This window comes from Solanum verrucosum, unplaced genomic scaffold, assembly GCF_900185275.1.
Source record: "Solanum verrucosum unplaced genomic scaffold, falcon-dt-bn FXZP01000138.1, whole genome shotgun sequence".
NCBI classification, from domain to species: Eukaryota; Viridiplantae; Streptophyta; class Magnoliopsida; order Solanales; family Solanaceae; genus Solanum; species Solanum verrucosum.
The window spans coordinates 1872209-1891209 of NW_026020134.1; the positions used below are offsets into that span (position 1 = coordinate 1872209).

General features: G+C 35.0%; 1 protein-coding gene and 1 pseudogene across 1 annotated transcript; one reads left to right on the plus strand and one right to left on the minus strand.

The window, feature by feature from the left end:
* The first annotated feature begins 506 nt into the window (after positions 1 to 506).
* LOC125827478 (subtilisin-like protease SBT6.1) lies at positions 507 to 11013 on the plus strand (annotated as a pseudogene).
* A 2910-nt stretch (positions 11014 to 13923) lies between these two features.
* On the minus strand, positions 13924 to 17893 carry LOC125827439 (60S ribosomal protein L4-1-like). Its single transcript, XM_049506753.1, has 2 exons — positions 16717 to 17893; positions 13924 to 14286 (listed from the first exon to the last, which is right to left on the minus strand). Exons 1-2 carry the CDS (start codon positions 17824 to 17826, stop codon positions 14173 to 14175), a joined length of 1224 nt encoding a protein of 407 aa, XP_049362710.1. The 5' UTR covers positions 17827 to 17893; the 3' UTR covers positions 13924 to 14172.
* Positions 17894 to 19001: the final 1108 nt, after the last annotated feature.

Sequence of the window (19001 nt, forward strand, 5' to 3'; positions counted from 1 at the left end):
GTTGATGTTATCTGAATTATGGATGGAACTTTAGTTACTGTGCAGATTTATTTATTTGCCTTAATATTTTGGTCAAATGCCTAACATTACGAGTATGTCTTGTTTAATTACCAAAGGTTGAACCTTTTTTTCATCATATTTTGTTTTTTAAGATACCTTTAAAATAAGGCCATGAGATACCTTTTATTGCCAGGCTGCCAGCACTGGATTGTTTTAATTTCTCATTTGATCACTTGTTATGGAATTTAGTTCTTTTTCAGTTGAATTTATCTCAAGCTAATGATGCATCTCTTTTCAACCTTCAAGAAGGCAGGCCTTGTTACAAGCTGAGTATTTATCATAGGTTGTGATTTTACTGTTAGCTGAGGACATGCATCAACTGAAGCAGGTGGACCCTTGAGGATTGGTATATGGAAGTTCCAATTATAGCAATTTTTTATCATTCAAGTATAAGGGCAAACTAGATTACAGAATTTTGATTGTGCTCAAGTATAGGCTAAAACCTTTGGGCTTTGGTTACACCTCGTTGCTCTAATGGGAATATAATCATTCTTGAAACTCCTAAAAAATCATTCTTCACCTTCTCTCTTATCCCCTTGCTTCTGGTGTATACACTCATCCGGTTTGACTCATCTTTATTCGTTCACCTCCCGAAGTTTCCTCAATGCCGAACACTAATTATGCCTGAATCAGTAGAGTTTGAGCCATTTATTGCTAGCGGCTCTGATGACTGGCAGGATCAACAGAAGCAACAATCTGTTATATTGTTCGATTCTATTATTTTAAGGAAGCTGAATGGATTGAGAGGAAAAATCCGGCTGCAAGATTTCCTACTGACTTTGGTTTGGTGGCAATTGATGAGTCAGTGAAAGAACTTTTGCTAGAAAAGTTCATAGAATTGAATCTTGTAAAAGACGTTTCATTGGATTTGAGCTATCAAAGGATAGTTCTTGAAGAGAAGATTGGGGCTTTTGCTAATGGGAAGAAAAGGCCTGGGAAGATGTTTACTGCTATGTCTTTCAGTGAAGATCAAAACTATGCGGTGGCCAACACTAGTAAATTGAAGATTAGCTGGAACAGACATCTAATGTTATTGTGCTTTGTTATGCATAATTTACTGGCAATCTATGTTGTTGGAATGCATGCTATCTTTCTTTTTGTGATTATAACATATGATACGGTCAACTGTGCTGCATTGTATATGTTCATAGGAGATTAATCTCTTTCGGTTACCTTTGGTATTTGTCTATGATGCGGTCAACTGTGTTGCACTGTAAATGTTCATAGGAAATTAATTTCTTTTAGTTACCTTTTGTCTTTGTCCTTTTCCTATTTTGGTCTTATCAAGTGTCTATTCTTCTGGTAATTCTCCTTGATTTGAGACTTCCGATCGAAAAAAAATAAGAGAAAGATTAGAGAATACGTGAATACTAATGTATTATGACTGATTCCTTTTATGGGCTCAATTTACAATGCGTAGCTGTTTTTCTCAAGTGGGGCACTTATAAGAAGCACAACTATTTACATTTACGTATCTGCACTTGACTATCCGACACTCCCCTTCTAGCCCGTCCATATATGTAGTGACATATGTAACTACATACAGAACTTGTGAATATATCTACAATCTGAGCAAGAACTTCGCGAGAATGTCTTCTGAGATTATGAGATTATCGTATCCCTGACAAAGTGACAATTCATTTATTTGCTTAATTCTTTCATGACACACCAAATGCAAATAGGAAGAGAAACTTGATTATTGCACATAAATTCCATCTTATTGATCACTGTAAGTTTCGATCTTTGAGTGACTCTTTGATCCATACAGTTCTGCAAGTTTTCTCTGCCATGGCCCAATATTTTGCTTTTGCACTGGATCTACCAACCATGATTTGTTTATTTACTCTTTCAAGATACCAAATGACCTCTAACTAGAATTGCATATATATCCTTAAATCATAAGAGCCTCACTTTAACTTGCTTGAATCAGATCTAAGAGTGTGAATCGGTCTATAATTTGTCATTTTTATGTCTACAAGGTTTTCAGGGCATACTTAGGCAGTGAAATGACAATACCTGATTTGTTTTGCACAACGTTGATGCCTAGAAAGTACAAAAAATTGCCAGGTCTTAGATGTATCATTAGTATTTTTCACTGTCAATGACAACTATGTCAGCGACATAAACCACCAAATAATTCACAGATTCAAGTAACTTCATTGTGAGTCATGCCAAACCCTGAACTACTTGAAAAAGTTGAAATTCTACCCAAAAGATGTCGGAAAATCTTGTCGGACAAGTGTTTGAAGGTTGTCTTGAAGGATCGCTAGCGCTTTTTGTACATACTATTTTTATAGAATTCTGTGGTGGAGATTATCATTTGGATGCGTCATAAAATTATATGTGAAAGTTTTGTTATAAGGAAAAAGTAAAGTTTGTCGTTTTTCTATGGTATATGTGTTTGCTTTCCTCAACCATAATTGTGTTTTTATCATCTACCTTTGCTCTTGTTTGGCTCTTCCAAAGAGCATTTAGCAGAAACAAAGGTTTTACATATAAGCAGGCATTCCATTAGAAAACTAGCTCAAAGCTTTGCTAGAGACACATCATGTGTCTCATCATGGGCTATATGTTGGTGTGGCCATTCCTTTGCTTGTTGAACGAATTGTAGCTGTCCTACTTGGTATCAAAAACATCTACACATGAGGTCTGGTTATGAAAGTCAATAATCAGAATCATATTATTGTGCTGTTTTGGGGTCATTGGAGGGATAAGAACTGTGATATGCAGTTTGACTCTTCCCTACTTCTGCTTTCTTTCTTATGTAAGTTTCCTGAATGAGTGTTCGTATCCATAACTTCAAATTGATTGTTTCTTCCTGGTGGCACTCAAGGATAAAAACAAAGTTAACTTCCTTTTTGAAAAGCTTTGAGTGCATTCTTTGAGTGACCGAGTATGATGTTGCTGCTCTATACATTGAACATTGTTGTTCCCTACATTTTCTTAATAAACTTGTTTTTGTCTATCCTGTATGATTATTTTGCAGAAATCTCAAGTCACTTCCCTTTGGGGGCACATGAACTTTGGTCAAAAGGGGTTACTGGTGCTAAAGTCAAAATGGCAATTTTTGATACAGGTATTCGGGCAGGTCACCTGCATATTCGTAATATCAAGGTATCTTGTCTCCTTTTACTAAATTTTGTATCAAAGAAATGCTTCACTTAGATTCAGTGTGGTTTGAAGCTTGACATTTTCAATTACATTGTGTCAGTGCATATATCTTGTTACTATCTTTACCTCATCAATAACAGACAATGGGCTTGATACCTGATTAATTTTCAGGAACGCACAAATTGGACCAATGAAGATACATTAAACGACAATGTAGGACATGGGACATTTGTAGCTGGTGTCATTTCTGATCAGGATGAAGAATGCCTCGGTTTTGCTCCAGACACAGAGATCTATGCTTTCCGTGTATTTACAGATGCACAGGTAGTGGATCTTCAAGTTTCTGCTTACTTAAACATTTTAAGAAAGAAAAGCCTCATCATGCCCCCAAAAGAGCAAGACTGCAACAATCTCGTGCCTTAGATTAGTGACTCTGATTTATTGTACTGCTCTTTTATATAAATTTGATACTTGCTTAGTGCTAATGATGGTTCCTGTTATCAAAAGCCAGTCCTTTCATCAGCTCCCTCACTATAGTTTAGAAACCATATTTTTGCTTTCTGGTTAACTCCCTGACTTAGGAAAGGAGTTTGTGTTTCAGGAGTTAACCATGACTCTCGTATGTAACTACTTTACATCCACTTGATTCCTTGCTAAATGTCTGTTTATGAGAAATGTCTGTTCAGTTTATTGCAGGTCTCTTACACATCGTGGTTTCTTGATGCATTTAATTATGCAATTGCAACCAACATGGATGTGCTGAATTTGAGCATAGGTGGACCTGATTATTTGGATCTCCCTTTTGTGGAAAAGGTGAGGCCATCAGGTCACTGATCTATTAGTTTATTTTTATTGTTTTTATGTGGTATGGTACTGGGTGCATTTTGTCTACAGCATGGGCATTGAAATGATTTTTCTGTTACATTGCTCAACAAAATTATCGTCTAAGTTTCCATGTTATTTGTGGTCTGGGATGTTTAAGAAGTTTGATTTTAGTTGTCATCATGCTAATATTATATTTCCTTATTTAGTGCATGGATTTTAATTAGCTTCATGAGCTTGTTGGTGCATATGTTTCATTAGATCTATTAATTTCGCAGACTGAACTATGTCATGGAGATCTTATTCACAAGGATTATATACTCCCTCCGTCCCAATTTATGTGGAACTTTTCGGATTTCGAGATTCAAACAAGTATATCTTTGACCGTAAATTTTTCATATATCTTTTAAATATTTTGAATTGTCAACTATTGTGACTTATGGTACTTTTAACATAGTTTACAAATATATAAATTTCATTTCAAAAAATTCGAAGATTCCATGCGCAAATTTCCGGTCAAACTTAAACTGTTTGACTCTCATAAAACGATAAATTGAGATAGAGGAAATATTAATTTAGTACTCTTTTTCGTAGAAACAATCCTGAGATTTTAAGCCTGTCATTTCACTGAAATTAGCATTATTTCCAGCAGGACCCGAAACAATGTTAGCAGAAATTTTCACCTTTATATTGATGAAATGTACAAGAACTATAATTACGCCTCAATTCCTAACTAGTTAGAATGGCTATATGAGTCCTCACCATCCATTCTGCCCCATTTTTTGTCATCCAATATTCAATAGCATGGACATCTATAATTCTAGAGGTTCTTTTTCTACTAAAATGCAAATTTCTTGACAGATTAAAGAAGCTCCTAGTAAGCATTAGACCTAATATAAGCGCACCAGCATGACTACAGCTTAATTCTTACTAGTTAGTGCCGTTCATATAGATCTTTTGCTTCTATTGTGTTCTATTGCTAAGTTTGTATGAATTCCAAGAGAAGATTGTAGATATCCCTAGCCTCTTTTAACACCTCCAATTATCATGGTTTCACATCTTAGGAACAGCACATTTTGAGGATTATTTAGGACATGACAAGACCATCTCAAATGACATTCCCTTATTTTATCCTTTAAATGTGTTACTTACACCTTCTGCGAGATGCGATCATTTCTATGGTTTTGTGCTATCTTGTATTATCGTACATTTAGCTTAATGTCTCCATTTCAATGACGCTCATCTTCTCTATATAAAGACCAACATTTACTCAGGCATAGCATTGCTAGCCTTATAACCATTCTATGAACTTGGTTTTTTAGGTACCCTCTTATCGCATTAAATTGTGTAGCACTCAATTTTTACCATCTTGGTTAAATTTGATGTGATACATCTTCTTTTATCATACTACTGTCCTAGAAAATTGAGCCTAGATAAATGGTATGCATTTAGGTATGGCGCTCTCGTCTAGTCCCACCTCAACGTCACTCTTCTTATGCTTGCTTAACTTGCAGTTTATGTGTTTTGTGTTACTTCTATTTATTCTAAAATCTTACCCTCTAGAGTCTTTCTTCTTAGCTGCTTTATATTGATGACTGTAATCAATATTTTTTGCTAGGTTTGGGAGCTTACTGCAAACAACATGATCATGGTTTCGGCTATCGGAAATGATGGACCACTTTATGGTACTCTAACCAACCCTGCAGATCAAAGTGATGTTATTGGTGTTGGTGCTATTGATTATAGTGATCATGTAGCCTCATTTTCTTCACGTAGCATGAGTACCTGGGAAATTCCTCATGGGTATGCTGTCTTTTTTTTGCTTATGAATATTCTTTTCTGTGAAGTATAATCTTTATACAGACTAATCCTTTATTTTTCTGCCCTCTCCTTCTCTGTATTTAAGTTTATGTTATGTATATGATCACATATGGAGTCAATGAGTGTGTTTGGATGTACCAGCCCCATTAAAAGAAGATGCCCTTAAAGATCAACTCTTCTGAAACAAACCAGCATTTTATGAGCTTTGTTCTATCCATAGTTGTGATGTTTCGAGTGAACTTCTGCTGAGTGGAAAATGATGGATTAAAAATGGAAAAAATGTTGTTTGATGAATAGGAACATAACAGCTGTTGAAATGCCTCTTTTTGCAGTACACTCAGCTTCCAAGGAAAAAGAGAAGGAAGACAGATGAGCTGTAAACCTGAAATAGAAGATAGTCACAATTAGGGTCTTTGCTTCTTTTTTTTGCCTTTTTTCTTTGTTGATGATTGTGTCATGAAAATAAGAAATTCAAAAGTGGTTAGTGTTTTTTTTTTCCTTTCAATTCTTTAGGCTTTTTGCTATTCGAACAAGTTAGTATGTTTATCCTACACTTTCTAGGAGTTTCTTAGCCCTGTCAGAGATTTATATGCTAGTAGAAGATATAGAGAACTTCTAGTACTTTTTATTTTATTTTGTGCAATATTGTCCTGAGATGAGTTTAATGGAGAAACATGGTTAGTGAAGATTCATATAGCCAACCCCAACTTGTTTGGGACTGAGGTCGCAGTTGTTGTTGCTTGCCTTTCTAATAACAGTTCAATAAAACACTTATCTGATCAAACCATAGATTTGTAACTCATGGACTGTGCCTTGGCAGTTATGGACGTGTGAAGCCAGACCTTGTTGCTTATGGACATGAGATTATGGGATCCAAAATCAGCACAGGTTGTAAAAGATTATCTGGCACAAGTGTGGCCAGTCCTGTGGTTGCTGGCATAGCATGCCTCCTTGTTAGCATCATCCCTGAGAACAAGCAAAAGGGAATTCTAAATCCAGCCAGCATCAAGCAAGCGTTGGTTGAGGGGGCAACAAAGCTTTCTGGTCCCAACTTATATGAGCAGGGTGCTGGCAGGGTTAACTTGTGAGCTTATTTATGCTTGCTGCTCAATGATATTCTGTGCATTAGTTATTCTTTTGTTAACCTTTAACGTTAATGATAGGTTGGAGTCATGAAATTTTGAATAGCTATAAACCTCGAGCAAGCATCTTTCCCAGTGTTCTTGATAACACTGATTGCCCTTACTCTTGGCCATTTTGCCGTCAGCCACTTTATGTGGGTGCAATGCCAGTTATATTTAATGCTACTATTTTAAATGGAATGGGTGTAATTGGTTATGTTGAGAGCCCACCTACATGGCATCCTTCCAATCATGAAGGTAACCTTGTTAGCATCCGTTTTACTTATTCAGATGTCATTTGTCCATGGAGTGGTTATCTAGCACTACACATGCAAATTAAGGAAGAAGGAGCTCAGTTTTCAGGAGAAATTGAAGGCAACATAACTGTCAAAATCTACAGCCCACCAGCTGTAGGTGAAAAGAGTCGGCGAAGTAGTACCTGTGCCTTGCACCTGAAACTGCAAGTGATTCCTACACCATCAAGATCTGTATGGATATTATGGGATCAATTTCACAGTATTAAGTATCCACCAGGCTATATTCCGATAGATTCCTTTGATGTTAGGAATGATTTACTTGACTGGCATGGAGATCACCTGCATACAACTTTTCATTCACTGTTTGACATGCTAAGAGATGCTGGATACTATATCGAAACTCTCAGCTCCCCTCTTACTTGTTTTGATGCGAATCAGTATGCGACGCTTCTCATACTTCCCCGAAGAGATAAAGAAGCTAAGGGATGATGTCATTAATTCAGGTCTTGGTCTGGCTGTAATTGCTGACTGGTATAATGTGGATGCAATGATTAAGATGAGGTTCTTTGATGGTAATACACATAGCTGGTGGACACCAGTTACGGGAGGTGCCAATGTTCCTGCTTTAAATGATCTTTTGGCTACCTTTGGGATTGCATTTGGTGATAAAATTCTGAATGGTGATTTTGTCTTCTCCGGTAAACAGAATCGGTATGCATCTGGGACTGACATTTTGAAGTTCCCGAGCGGTGGATACGTGCACAGCTTTCCATTCCTAGATAGACCGCAGAGCAAGACCACTCAGAATGCCGTATTACCTGGCATGGCCTAGGTGAGCTAAGAGGCCTGTTCATTAAAAAAATAATCTTGGCCTATCCTTCTCATTTAGGTTCATAGGGGCCACACGATTCTTTAGTAAGAGTTTAGATGGCACCAGTCATAACTTCTCTCTTTTAGCTTATTCGTGAACTAATATTGAGTATCTCTGTGAGGCTGCAGTTCGAAGTGAGATAGCTCTCTGTAAGCGTGAGTACACATGTGCTGTTTTGGACGGGAGCATGCCTTTCGTTAGAAGTAGAATTGTTTTTCAGCATTCATTATCATAAACAAATAAGTATTTTGATGTTGCTTGCTTTAAATTGCACAAAATACGCTGGAAGAAAAATATAATTTTTCCAATGAAGAACCTTTTGCCAGTGATAATAGAATTCCTGTCACTGTCTATCTAACTTGCAATATATCTGATGAATGCAGACAGATTCACCTATTCTTGGTCTTTTGGAGGTTGGTGGGGGTCGAATTGCAGTATATGGGGACTCTAACTGTTTGGACAGCAGTCATATGGTTGCTGATTGTTATTGGCTTCTGAAGAAAATATTAGATTTTACTAGCAGAAATGAAAAAGATCCTGTACTTTTCTCAGATTCAGTTACACAAAATACACCATTATATGTCGACAATAACAAGTTACCATCCCGCAGAACAGATGTGAATTTTTCTATGTATTCTAGAGTTGTTGGAAAGGAGTTGATCTGCGAGCGGGACTCAAGATTTGAAGTATGGGGAACAAAGGGTTACAATTTACAGGCCTGGGGAAAGAACCGCAGATTGCCCGCCTATCCTGTCAATAACTTGGGTACAGGTCTCAGTTCTACTGTTGAAACTAATTCAGCTCAGAAGAATGGTGACTCTCTTGAGAACAAGTACTGGAGTTCAGTTTACAAAGATGATGTAAGAAACATTTTAGCAGTCATTTGTTTGTGAAACTTCTTTTAACATATATAATAGCTAATTTCGTTATCCGTAACTGCAGATTGACATGCCTCTACTACTACTAGTTGCTAGTCATTGGTTTGTGCCAATTGTTGCCATAATTGGTAAGTGCAAATTTTGTACTATTTGATCTATTAACACAGTTTTCTTATTCAGTCATTATTCTTATGAACTTTTGCTAATATTATTAGGTCTTGTGCTCTTATTTTGGCTCATGCAACAGCGTGGCAGGAGGAGGAGAAGATCTAGGTCAGGTTATAATTTATAGCCTAATTTGATATGAATTATACCCTTTTTAGTGTGCTAAGGTTTTGTGATATGATTTAAGTTATATATATTGACAACACAAGCTAACTAAATATAGCAGGTTGTTTATTCTATTTTCCTAGTTACCATATCAAATTTGGAAATCCTGGATAGTTCTTCAAGAAACTTGCTTGGTTATACCAGATTATTGTTCATACACACATGATTCTGAGATGTTTTCTTAATTGTCTGGTTAAACTATTCATTTATAGTACAAGTATACTTGTGATTTTCCATGGCGTTGGGGTCTATACATAAATAAGCCTGAAATTATCACATCAAAGTACAGTGTTCACGTAAATGTTGTCATTATAGAAGATTTGAATGAAAATCCGTCGTCAAAACAGTTGGATATGCTGGCCTGGACACCATGGTCATAAAAAAGAAACAGTTGGGTATGCTTAGGAACACATGTTGGTGTACATAACCAATTAATTTGTTACTTCTTGTTGAGGGGGTATATCATGAGAATTATGGGTTGAGTTGAATGGTGTCAAAATGTGTATTGGGTTGGAGGAGTTTGTGTTAATGACTGGTTTAAATTTTAGTGATGTTGTGAGTCCCCAGGATCCTGGTTATGACAATAATTTGATTGTGAGATGTTTTGATGGTTCTAAAAATATAGATAAGGTGTGCATTGATGAGTTATGATGAACAATGTACTCTAAATTTCATGTGTAGTGTTATATAATACTCCCTCGGTCCCTAATTACTTGTCCATATTTCCTCTTTTGGTTGTCCCTATTTACTTGTTCATTTTGCCAAATCAAGAAAGGACAAAAAAAAATTTGCTATTATACCCTCAATCAATACTTGAAAATATTTAAGTTTTAATTCATTAATTTTGAAACAAGACAATATTTATTATATTTAGGGAGTGAACCCTTTAAGTTACCCAAAAGAGCATTTTGTTAGTTCAACAGAAGTGGTTGTAATATTTTTTGGGAAAAGGGTCAAAAATACCCCTCAACTTTGGTTTATTGTTCGACTTTACCCTCTCCGTTAAAATGAAGTTAATTTTACCCCTCCCATTACTAATTTCACCAAAATTACCCCTCATTAGACGAAATTCCCAAAATTGACCCAAATTGCCCAAATTTTAAAAAAAAACTATTCCCTATTTTTAACCCAATGACCCGACCCCTCTAGGATAACCCGGTTAACCCAATTAACCCAATGCCTTGTTACCTATTCCCACAACAACAACCCTTATTCCCAAAATTTCCTTCCAATTCGACATGAAAATCGCCCAACAATTCAAAATTCATTTTCGATTTCCCATTCCACGATGATTCTCACCTCTTGGCTAAATCGTCGCCGCTTCCGGCGTTACATTTGTCTCTCTCTCTGCTCTCCTCTTCTTCTTTCTTTGTTTTGTGCTACTTGCCCTATCATTTGTGTTGTGTGCTATCGTCGCTGCGATCGATCATCGTGGAAATCAGAGGAGAGATTCGACGGCGGAGGTGGCGATGGGCGGGGACAGTGTGAGGGAGCGGAAGGTAGTATAGATGGAAGTCAAGAGCCAATGTTGTTTGCGGAGGTATCTGGATGATCAACTGCTTCTAGTAATTGAATCTGTGTACGATTGGGGAGATGAAGATGTGGAAGTTGCAGATAGTAGAAGCCCTTCTTCTGCAATGATAGAAGAAATCCAGAGGTCTTTGGTTTATCTTTTTTCCCCTATGGTTTTTTTAAGAGATTATCTATTCAAAGAGAGAGAATGGGTAAATGGGAATGGGTAACAGGGCATTGGGTTAATCGGGTTATCCTAGAGGGGTCGGGTCATTGGGTTAAAAATAGGGAATAAATTATTTTTTTTTAAAAATGGATAATTTGGGTCAATTTTGGGAATTCCGTCTAATGAGGGGTAATTTTGGTGAAATTAGTAACGGGAGGGGTAAAATTAATTTCATTTTAACGGCAAGGGTAAAGTCAAACATTAAACCAAAGTTGAGGGGTATTTTTTACCCTTTTCCCTTTTTTTTACTTAAACTCAAGTGCTAACCTTCTCTCTGTCATTTGTGGCTCTTACGCAGTGATTAGCTATCTCATCTTTGAAATTTGGATAATGGCTTTAATGAGTAAATTGATTTTGGAATCATTATTAATAGTAGGGGTGTGCATTATTCGGATTAAACCGAATAACCAAACCAAATCAAACCGAATTTTTATTTGGATTGGTTTTTCGGATTGGTTTTGGATTAATAAATTACTTTGTTTGATTTTGGATTTTAAAAAATAAAAATAAAAAAACCGAATTATATGTGTGTGTCTATATATATATATAAATGTTTAGGTTTAGAATTAAGTTGGAGTTAACCACTTTTGTCCCTTTTTGGTTATTGTCTTTCATCATGATTACGTTTATATTTTATATTTGAACATCTATAATAGGTATAATTATAAGTATTGTGTTTTAAGTTTTACTTATTATTTATATTATAAAGTATATTTAAGAGATTTAATATTATTACTTTGGTTATGTTATTAATTATTGACATAACCGAATAACCAAACCGAAAAAAGCCGAACCAAATAGAGAAAAACCAAACCAAATTTCTTTTAGATCGGATTGGATTACACTTTTACAAAACCAAAAATCGAAAAATCCAAACCGAATAGTGAAAAACCAAACCGAAAAATCGAATGCACACCTCTAATTAATAGGGGTAAAATGATAACTTTACTATGCTAATCAGTGTTGTCTTAATAAGTGTGTCATTTAAAAAGTAGACAAGTAATTAGGGACATAGGGAGTAGAAGTAAATCAGTTTATTTATTTATGACAACTTTTCATATTTTAGTGGGTTCACTGCGTGAGAGCCACAAATGACAGAGAGAAGGTTAGCACTTGAGTTTAAGTAAAAAAAAATTACAATCATTTCTGTTGAACTAACGAAATGTTTTTTTGGGTAACTTAAAGGGTTATGTCACTCCCTAAGTATAATAAATATTGTCTTGTTTCAAAATGGACGAATTAAAACTTAAATATTTTCAAGAAGTATTGATTGAGGGTATAATAGAATTTTTTTTTGTCCTTTTTTGATCTGTCAAAATGGACAAGTAAATAGGGACAACTAAAAGAGGAAATATGGACAAGTAATAGGGACAGAGGGAGTATTAATTATGAAGTTGATGAATTAAAAATTAAGCAACTTTCACATATAACAAACATAAAAATCATATTTGTATGTTATAACTATAGTTTGCATAATTGCGCTCCATAGCAAATTTTATGTTTGCAATGGAGCTTTTGATTTGTATAATTCGCTAGATATATCCAATTTTATACAAATTGTTCAGTTTTGTATAAATTCAATTATACATTGTAATTTGTATAATAAGATCTGTATTTGTATAATTATATAAGTGTATAGGACGAAAATATTTGTATTTATTTATACACTTTTCTCTCGTTTTACACAAATGCATTTTATACATTTGTATATCGAATGGATAATTGTATACCGAATCAAATGGCAAAAAAATGGAATGTTTGTTGCGAATTACAAATAAAATAAACTATGATTATAACATTTAATTTAAATTAATAGTTTGTTATTTCATACAATTTTCTCTTAAAAATTTAAGATTTTCAAGAAGTTCTACATTTATCAAAATTAATTAATTGAGGGTATAATAGATAAAAAAATATTATCTTTTCTTAATTAGTTAAAATTGACAAGTAATTAAGGCAGATCGAGTATGTTGGATATGATGAGTTTTGAATTACACCATTTTGAGCTGAATGTATTAGGGATGTGTATCGGTCGGTTCGGTTCGATTTTAAGTATTATCGGTTCGGTTTATCGGTTTTCGGTTTTTGAATATGCTAAACCATTAAAAAACCAATAAGGAACCAATAACCCAATAATTTTTTTTTGTAAAACCATTAAATAACCGTTAATCCAATAACCCAATAACATTTTTATCGGTTCGGTTTATCGGTCGGTTCGGTTTTTGCACACCCCTAGAATGTATGTCATTAAAGTTGTCCACATTTTCCTTACTAATCATCCTGTTTTGAAACATTCATCACGTAAATAAGTTAACCATTTAAAATAACCTCAATAAGCCATTAAACCCCATACATGTTCCTTGTGAACACGCATTGAAACGTTTCTAAAACATGAACCAAAAGTATCTAATAGCAGTACTTCATTCCTGTACTCAATATGAATAGAAATAGTTTGAGTGTCTAAATAAAATTAGCTTTTGCAATGGCAAGCACAGTCACTGACATATACTCCCTTTGTCCCAATTTATGTGACTTATTTTCCTTTTTAATTAATCTAAAAAAAATGACACGTTTCTATATAAAATGTCTTAATGAAATAATTTACAACCACACAATTTTTTATCATTCATTTTGAACCACAAGTTTCAAAAATCTTACTTTTTTTCTTAAACTACGTGTCAAGTCAAACTATCTCACATAAAATAAGACAGAAGGAGTAGCATATTTGTGCTGTTGGTACACCAAAATTTGGAAATATTGACACAAATTAGTTCTTACAATCACTGATACTGAAATTTCCTCGATCAAAACGATATCTTTAGAGACTACTATCCATGATTTTCAGGGGAAAGGAAGCTTAGGAAATTTGCTTTAATAGAGGAACATACAGAGACGATAAAAAGATCGGGAAATCAATAAGTCACGCATGCAATGTTGTAGAACCAAATAATACTTAATACCATATCTCTTAATAATCTATCAACTAAAAGGGAAACTTGACAACAAAATGTGGTCAGGGGAAGAATTTGCAAGTAACTTGAGGATATAGTTTCCCTCCCACTTAATCTCAGCTTGGACCATCAAAACCAGAAAGAAGATCACAGACTGAACCAACAATTAAACAAAATAGTTTCTAACATCACCTCAAAACAAAAATGATCATTTACTGTGTAACGCCAAGCCACTTTGTGAAGTTCTCGAATTCGGTGTAATCAGAATCTGAAATCATAGTCTTGAACCAAGATGTGCCTGCTGCTCTGATAGCTGATGCCTCCTCCTGTCAAATATGATGCAGAAAATTGAGTAACATAATGCACAACCAAACTCAGGTTTCAAAGCAAAATAGAATTGTGTTGTGATGTTAGTGAAATCAATATCGAACCAATACCAATTTCGTGGAAAAAAGTTCAGTGGCAGGAAAACTGAAATGCAACTTTTTCAGTTTTTCACTAAATTATGTGCTTTTTTATATCAACGCAGTTCTTTTTCTTTCTTTCAACAAAACAATATTCAGTCAATATATGCAGTATATTAAGTCAGTTTTACTCTTTAACACAAAAAAAAACTCATGTGTTTAACTCATCTGGAAATTAACATTCCTCCCTTCTAATTTGTTTTAGTTTACTACTATCCCTCTATTTCAATTTATTTGTCATAATTACTACTCGCTCCATTCGAATATAAATGAATTTCTATTACCTTTTAAATGGTCTAAAATGAAGAATTTTTTTGAAGTCCAAAGATGTAATAATTATTTTTTTTCCAATATTACACTTCTTTTTAATGTGGTTTTTCAACTATTTTAAATTTCCTAGGAGTATTATATTATTCCCTCCATTCCAAAATAAATTATTTTTTGAGGTGTGACACACCCCTTAAGAAAGTTAATTAAAGATATTAATCAAAGGGTAATTGGATATTATCCTTTTGTAATAGAACAATTCATGTCTTGAAAAACACACTTTTTAATACTATATTCCAAGAAAATGTAAAAATGTTGAAAAGCTCGTTAGGACGAGCGTAACTATGGGTGGGGGTGGGGGTGGGGGTGGGGGGCTTTGTACTATGAAAAAATTCATTCATTTTGGACTAGAAAATCATTCATATTGGAATGGAAGAAGTATTTTTTTCAAGACATGAATTCCATTAATTACAAAGGGATAATATTGACAAATTAATGTGTTCAATTAACTCACTTAAACAGTATGTCACACCCCAAAAATTCATTTATTTTGGAATGGCACGAGTATTTGGACAATTTCTGGATATTTTCTTTTATCATAATTTTTTCAAATACTTTTTTTATTCACTCCGTCTCAAATCATATGTCGCTCTTTCACTTTACACGCCCCTTAAGAAATATTTATTAGGAGGAATTTTGACTATTTTAATCATATCTATATTTAAGGTATGATCTTTCTCCATTAAATATTTCCTCAAAATTTATGTGCATCTCCATTAATGAAATGAGTATGCAATTGTCGATATATCAACAAAAAACTAAATTAACAACTTCAAGAAGTAATAACACCCCCTAATCAAGGATTTTGCGGTCTTCAAGAAAAACTTTATATCGAGGCTTAATTTTACCTTGAACTTCTAAAACGACAAATAATTGGAGACAACTTTTTTATAAAAAGCAACAATAGAGACAGAAGGAGTACTATTTTAGATTATTAACAACAATATGACTTTTCGTACTTTAATGTAGTTATTAAATATGCAAATTTTACTGTCTCAATTCATTTGTTGCTTACTAAAAATAGTTTCACAAATTATTTGTCGTTTTAGAAGGTCAAACCAAAATTATTTTTTCCACTTTACCCTTGATATCAAAGTCCTTGAGTATGGGTGTTACTACTTGAAAATGTTAATTTAGTTTATTCCCAAGTGTCTATCTAGATTTTCTACTCATTTGATATTGGCAATTGAATACTCATTAATGGAGATTACACAATAAATTGAACAAATATTTTTACTAAAGAAAGATTGTAGTCAAAAATCTTAATTAATATTTCTTAAGAGGCGTGCAAAGTAAAAAAACGATCAATAATGTGAGACGTGAATAATCTCCAAAAAAAAATGAGCATTGCATACCCGAATTCATTTGACCCCGTACTCAAAATCAAGCCAAACAAAATGAACAAAGGGAGTACAACAACATTCCATATCTAATAAAAACTAAAACTTAATCCACCAGTATCCTACCCTTCAAGACTTCCTTTCTTAGCACTACCATCTATGCATTGTTTTGCAACTGAACCACCAAGATCAGATCTCAGTTCATAAACAAACCTTACTACTAGCTTCCCTAGCAGGCATGAACATGCCGTTAACTATATGAAAAAAGGGGTGCAGAACACAGGAAAAATCCAAAACTAATGTCATGACTATGGTAAATTCAGCAAATTATTAATATGTTTATGTATGTTGTTTAATGGTACTTCGATTACCAGAAACAATCTCTACCACCCAAGATGGTAGGGGTAAGGTCCGCTTACGTTATACCCTCCCAAGATCCCACGGGGGTTATACGGTTTTGTTGTTGTAGTATTAGTTCATGTTAGTAAGTTAGCTGATTTTCTTATACCATCACTAAAGATATAACACTACAGTAGTAAACTAAACAATGAAGTGTAAAACTACACAAAAATATTGGATTATGTATCAAAGTCCTTAACTTTAGAAAAAGTTTAGCAGGACATACCTTAGTTATTTGGTGTCTCTTCTTGTCAAGCTTCTCATTCTTAGCCTTGACACGTTGAGCCTCAGCCAAAAGAGACATTCTCTTTGCAGTCTTTGCATAGGGGTTGAGTTTCAGCAGCACATTCAGGTTCTTAAGTGGGTTTTTCTTCAATGTTGCCCTCTTCACATCCTTCTTGATAGGTCTCACAACCGATTGTACCTCGTCCGAGTTGATGATCCTAGCAAGGTCAGCATTCACCATCTTTGGACGTGGCAATAAGTATCCCTTCTTCTTCTGAGATGGCTTGTCGAATGACCCGTAAATCTCATCCAATTTCTCATAAGCTGATTTTGTCCAGATAACAAACCGTCCAAGATGACCTCCAGGAGCAAGCTTTAAGAGATTCAAACGCTCAACATGGCAAATTTCCACTCCAGGAATATTACGGAAGGCTTTAACCAACTTAGCCCCTTCAGTTCCATACACAATCAATGGACCTTTACGGGAAATGTAGCGACGATTCCTCATCTTACCCTTTCCTGTACGAATAGCATGGCTATCCTTCGCCTTCTCGGCATCAGGATAAGCACCCACTTGCTTTAGCGCCTTGATAGCATTAGAAGTCTTCTCAATTCCCTCAATGGAATCAGAAACAACCAGAGGAAGCTCTGGTACTGATTCAATACGATGTCCTCGGGCGAGAACCAATGAAGGAACTGAGGAAGCAGCAATAGCTGAAACTACCGCATATCGCTTCTGATTAACCGGAATCTTTCTATGCCAACGGCGCCAGATCTGTGTAGGAGCAAACATTCGACCACCACGACACATATTACCAAAAGCAGCCTGTCCAGCACGGTGAGTTCCACCACCAGCAACACGGGGGATACGAGATACAGCACGACCAGTACCCCATGACTCAGCAGAGGTCTGATGACCCGCCTTTCTCGAAACGGCGTAAGGTTGTCGTGCATTTTTGGAGATATTGGCGTGGACGTAGGTTACAACGTCAGGTCGGATCGGAGCTTTCATGACGGCGGGGAGAGGGGTGGCGGCGGAACCGCCGTCAGTAGCCATGTCATTTTCGAATGTTTGAACCGTGGTGGTGGGGATGGCGGCAGCTGTAGCCATTGGGGGGGCGGGGGAGGCGAGGGGCGGCTAGGGTTTATGAGAGTAGAAGAACAGAGTGACGCCTTACAGAAGCTAGGTTTTCTTCCATGTACAAATATAAGTAAAGCACAGAGAAACAGAAGGGTTAGAAATATTGGGCCGGACTTTGAAACCAAACTAAAGTATACTTATTGGGCTTAAAACCCATAAGATCTTTTTCACTTCGCAATTTTTCGATTAACGGGATAATATTTACAAGCGCAAATTACAGAAATCACATAGTTTTAAGGCAAAATTATAATCTATCCTTTAAAAGTTTATAAATACAGAAATCTCAAACGGATACAATAATATAAGCGATGATACATTAATCTGATGCGTAAGATACATTACATTTTATACATGATACACCAATCTGACGTACATTTTATACATGATACACTAATCTGATGCACGAGATACAATCAAGTGCTGATACATTAATCTGATACGCGAAAATGAGGGATTTTGGAAATTTATAAAACTTATAGGGGATAATGGTAATAAGTAAACTAAAAGGTGAGATTTCTGTAATTTTTCCATATTACAACAAACACAACACAAATTTCATTGTGCATTCACTGTATCTAAGTATGATTCGCATGTATTTGAGATATAGTGACTCTCTCATTCGCTTCTCTCCAATCTTTTTGCATCTCTGCTCTCTCGCTCACCTATCTCCCTCTCTCACTCGTCTCTTTTCTTATGTATCTGTATTTCAACATACATCTAGTATCAAATATATATATGTAAATATTATCAAAAGATATATGTTGTCACTTTAACTCGCTTCTCTCCATGTGTCTCTATATTATAAAATGTATGTGGATGATGTATCTAATTTGAAATCTAATAGGAAATTATTGATTTAGTGTGAGATATTTATATGCATTCTTTGACAAAAAGACATTAGTTCAGAATGGGTATGAGATTGAGGATGAATCTTTTGATTTGGCAAAAGGGAATAGATCATGCCAATTTAAAAGTGACCTCCTTTTAAATTTGTGAGTGTATGTTTACATTTTGTTGTTAATATTTATCGACTAATATATTTTATCATTGTTATACAAAAATACAAACATTTATTGTAAATTTTAGGTAGGCCTATATTCAATTATGAGTCATAAATAGATAATGACAACTTATTGTATTTGTAC

Excerpts from the sequence above, each read along its gene's own strand:
- LOC125827439 (XM_049506753.1), bottom strand. The coding sequence starts at position 17,826 with ATGGCTACAGCTGCCGCCATCCCCACCACCACGGTTCAAACATTCGAA. Across the intron at positions 14,287-16,716 it reads AGAGACACCAAATAACTAAG|GAGGAGGCATCAGCTATCAG; the intron begins GTATGTCCTGCT and ends CATATTTGACAG.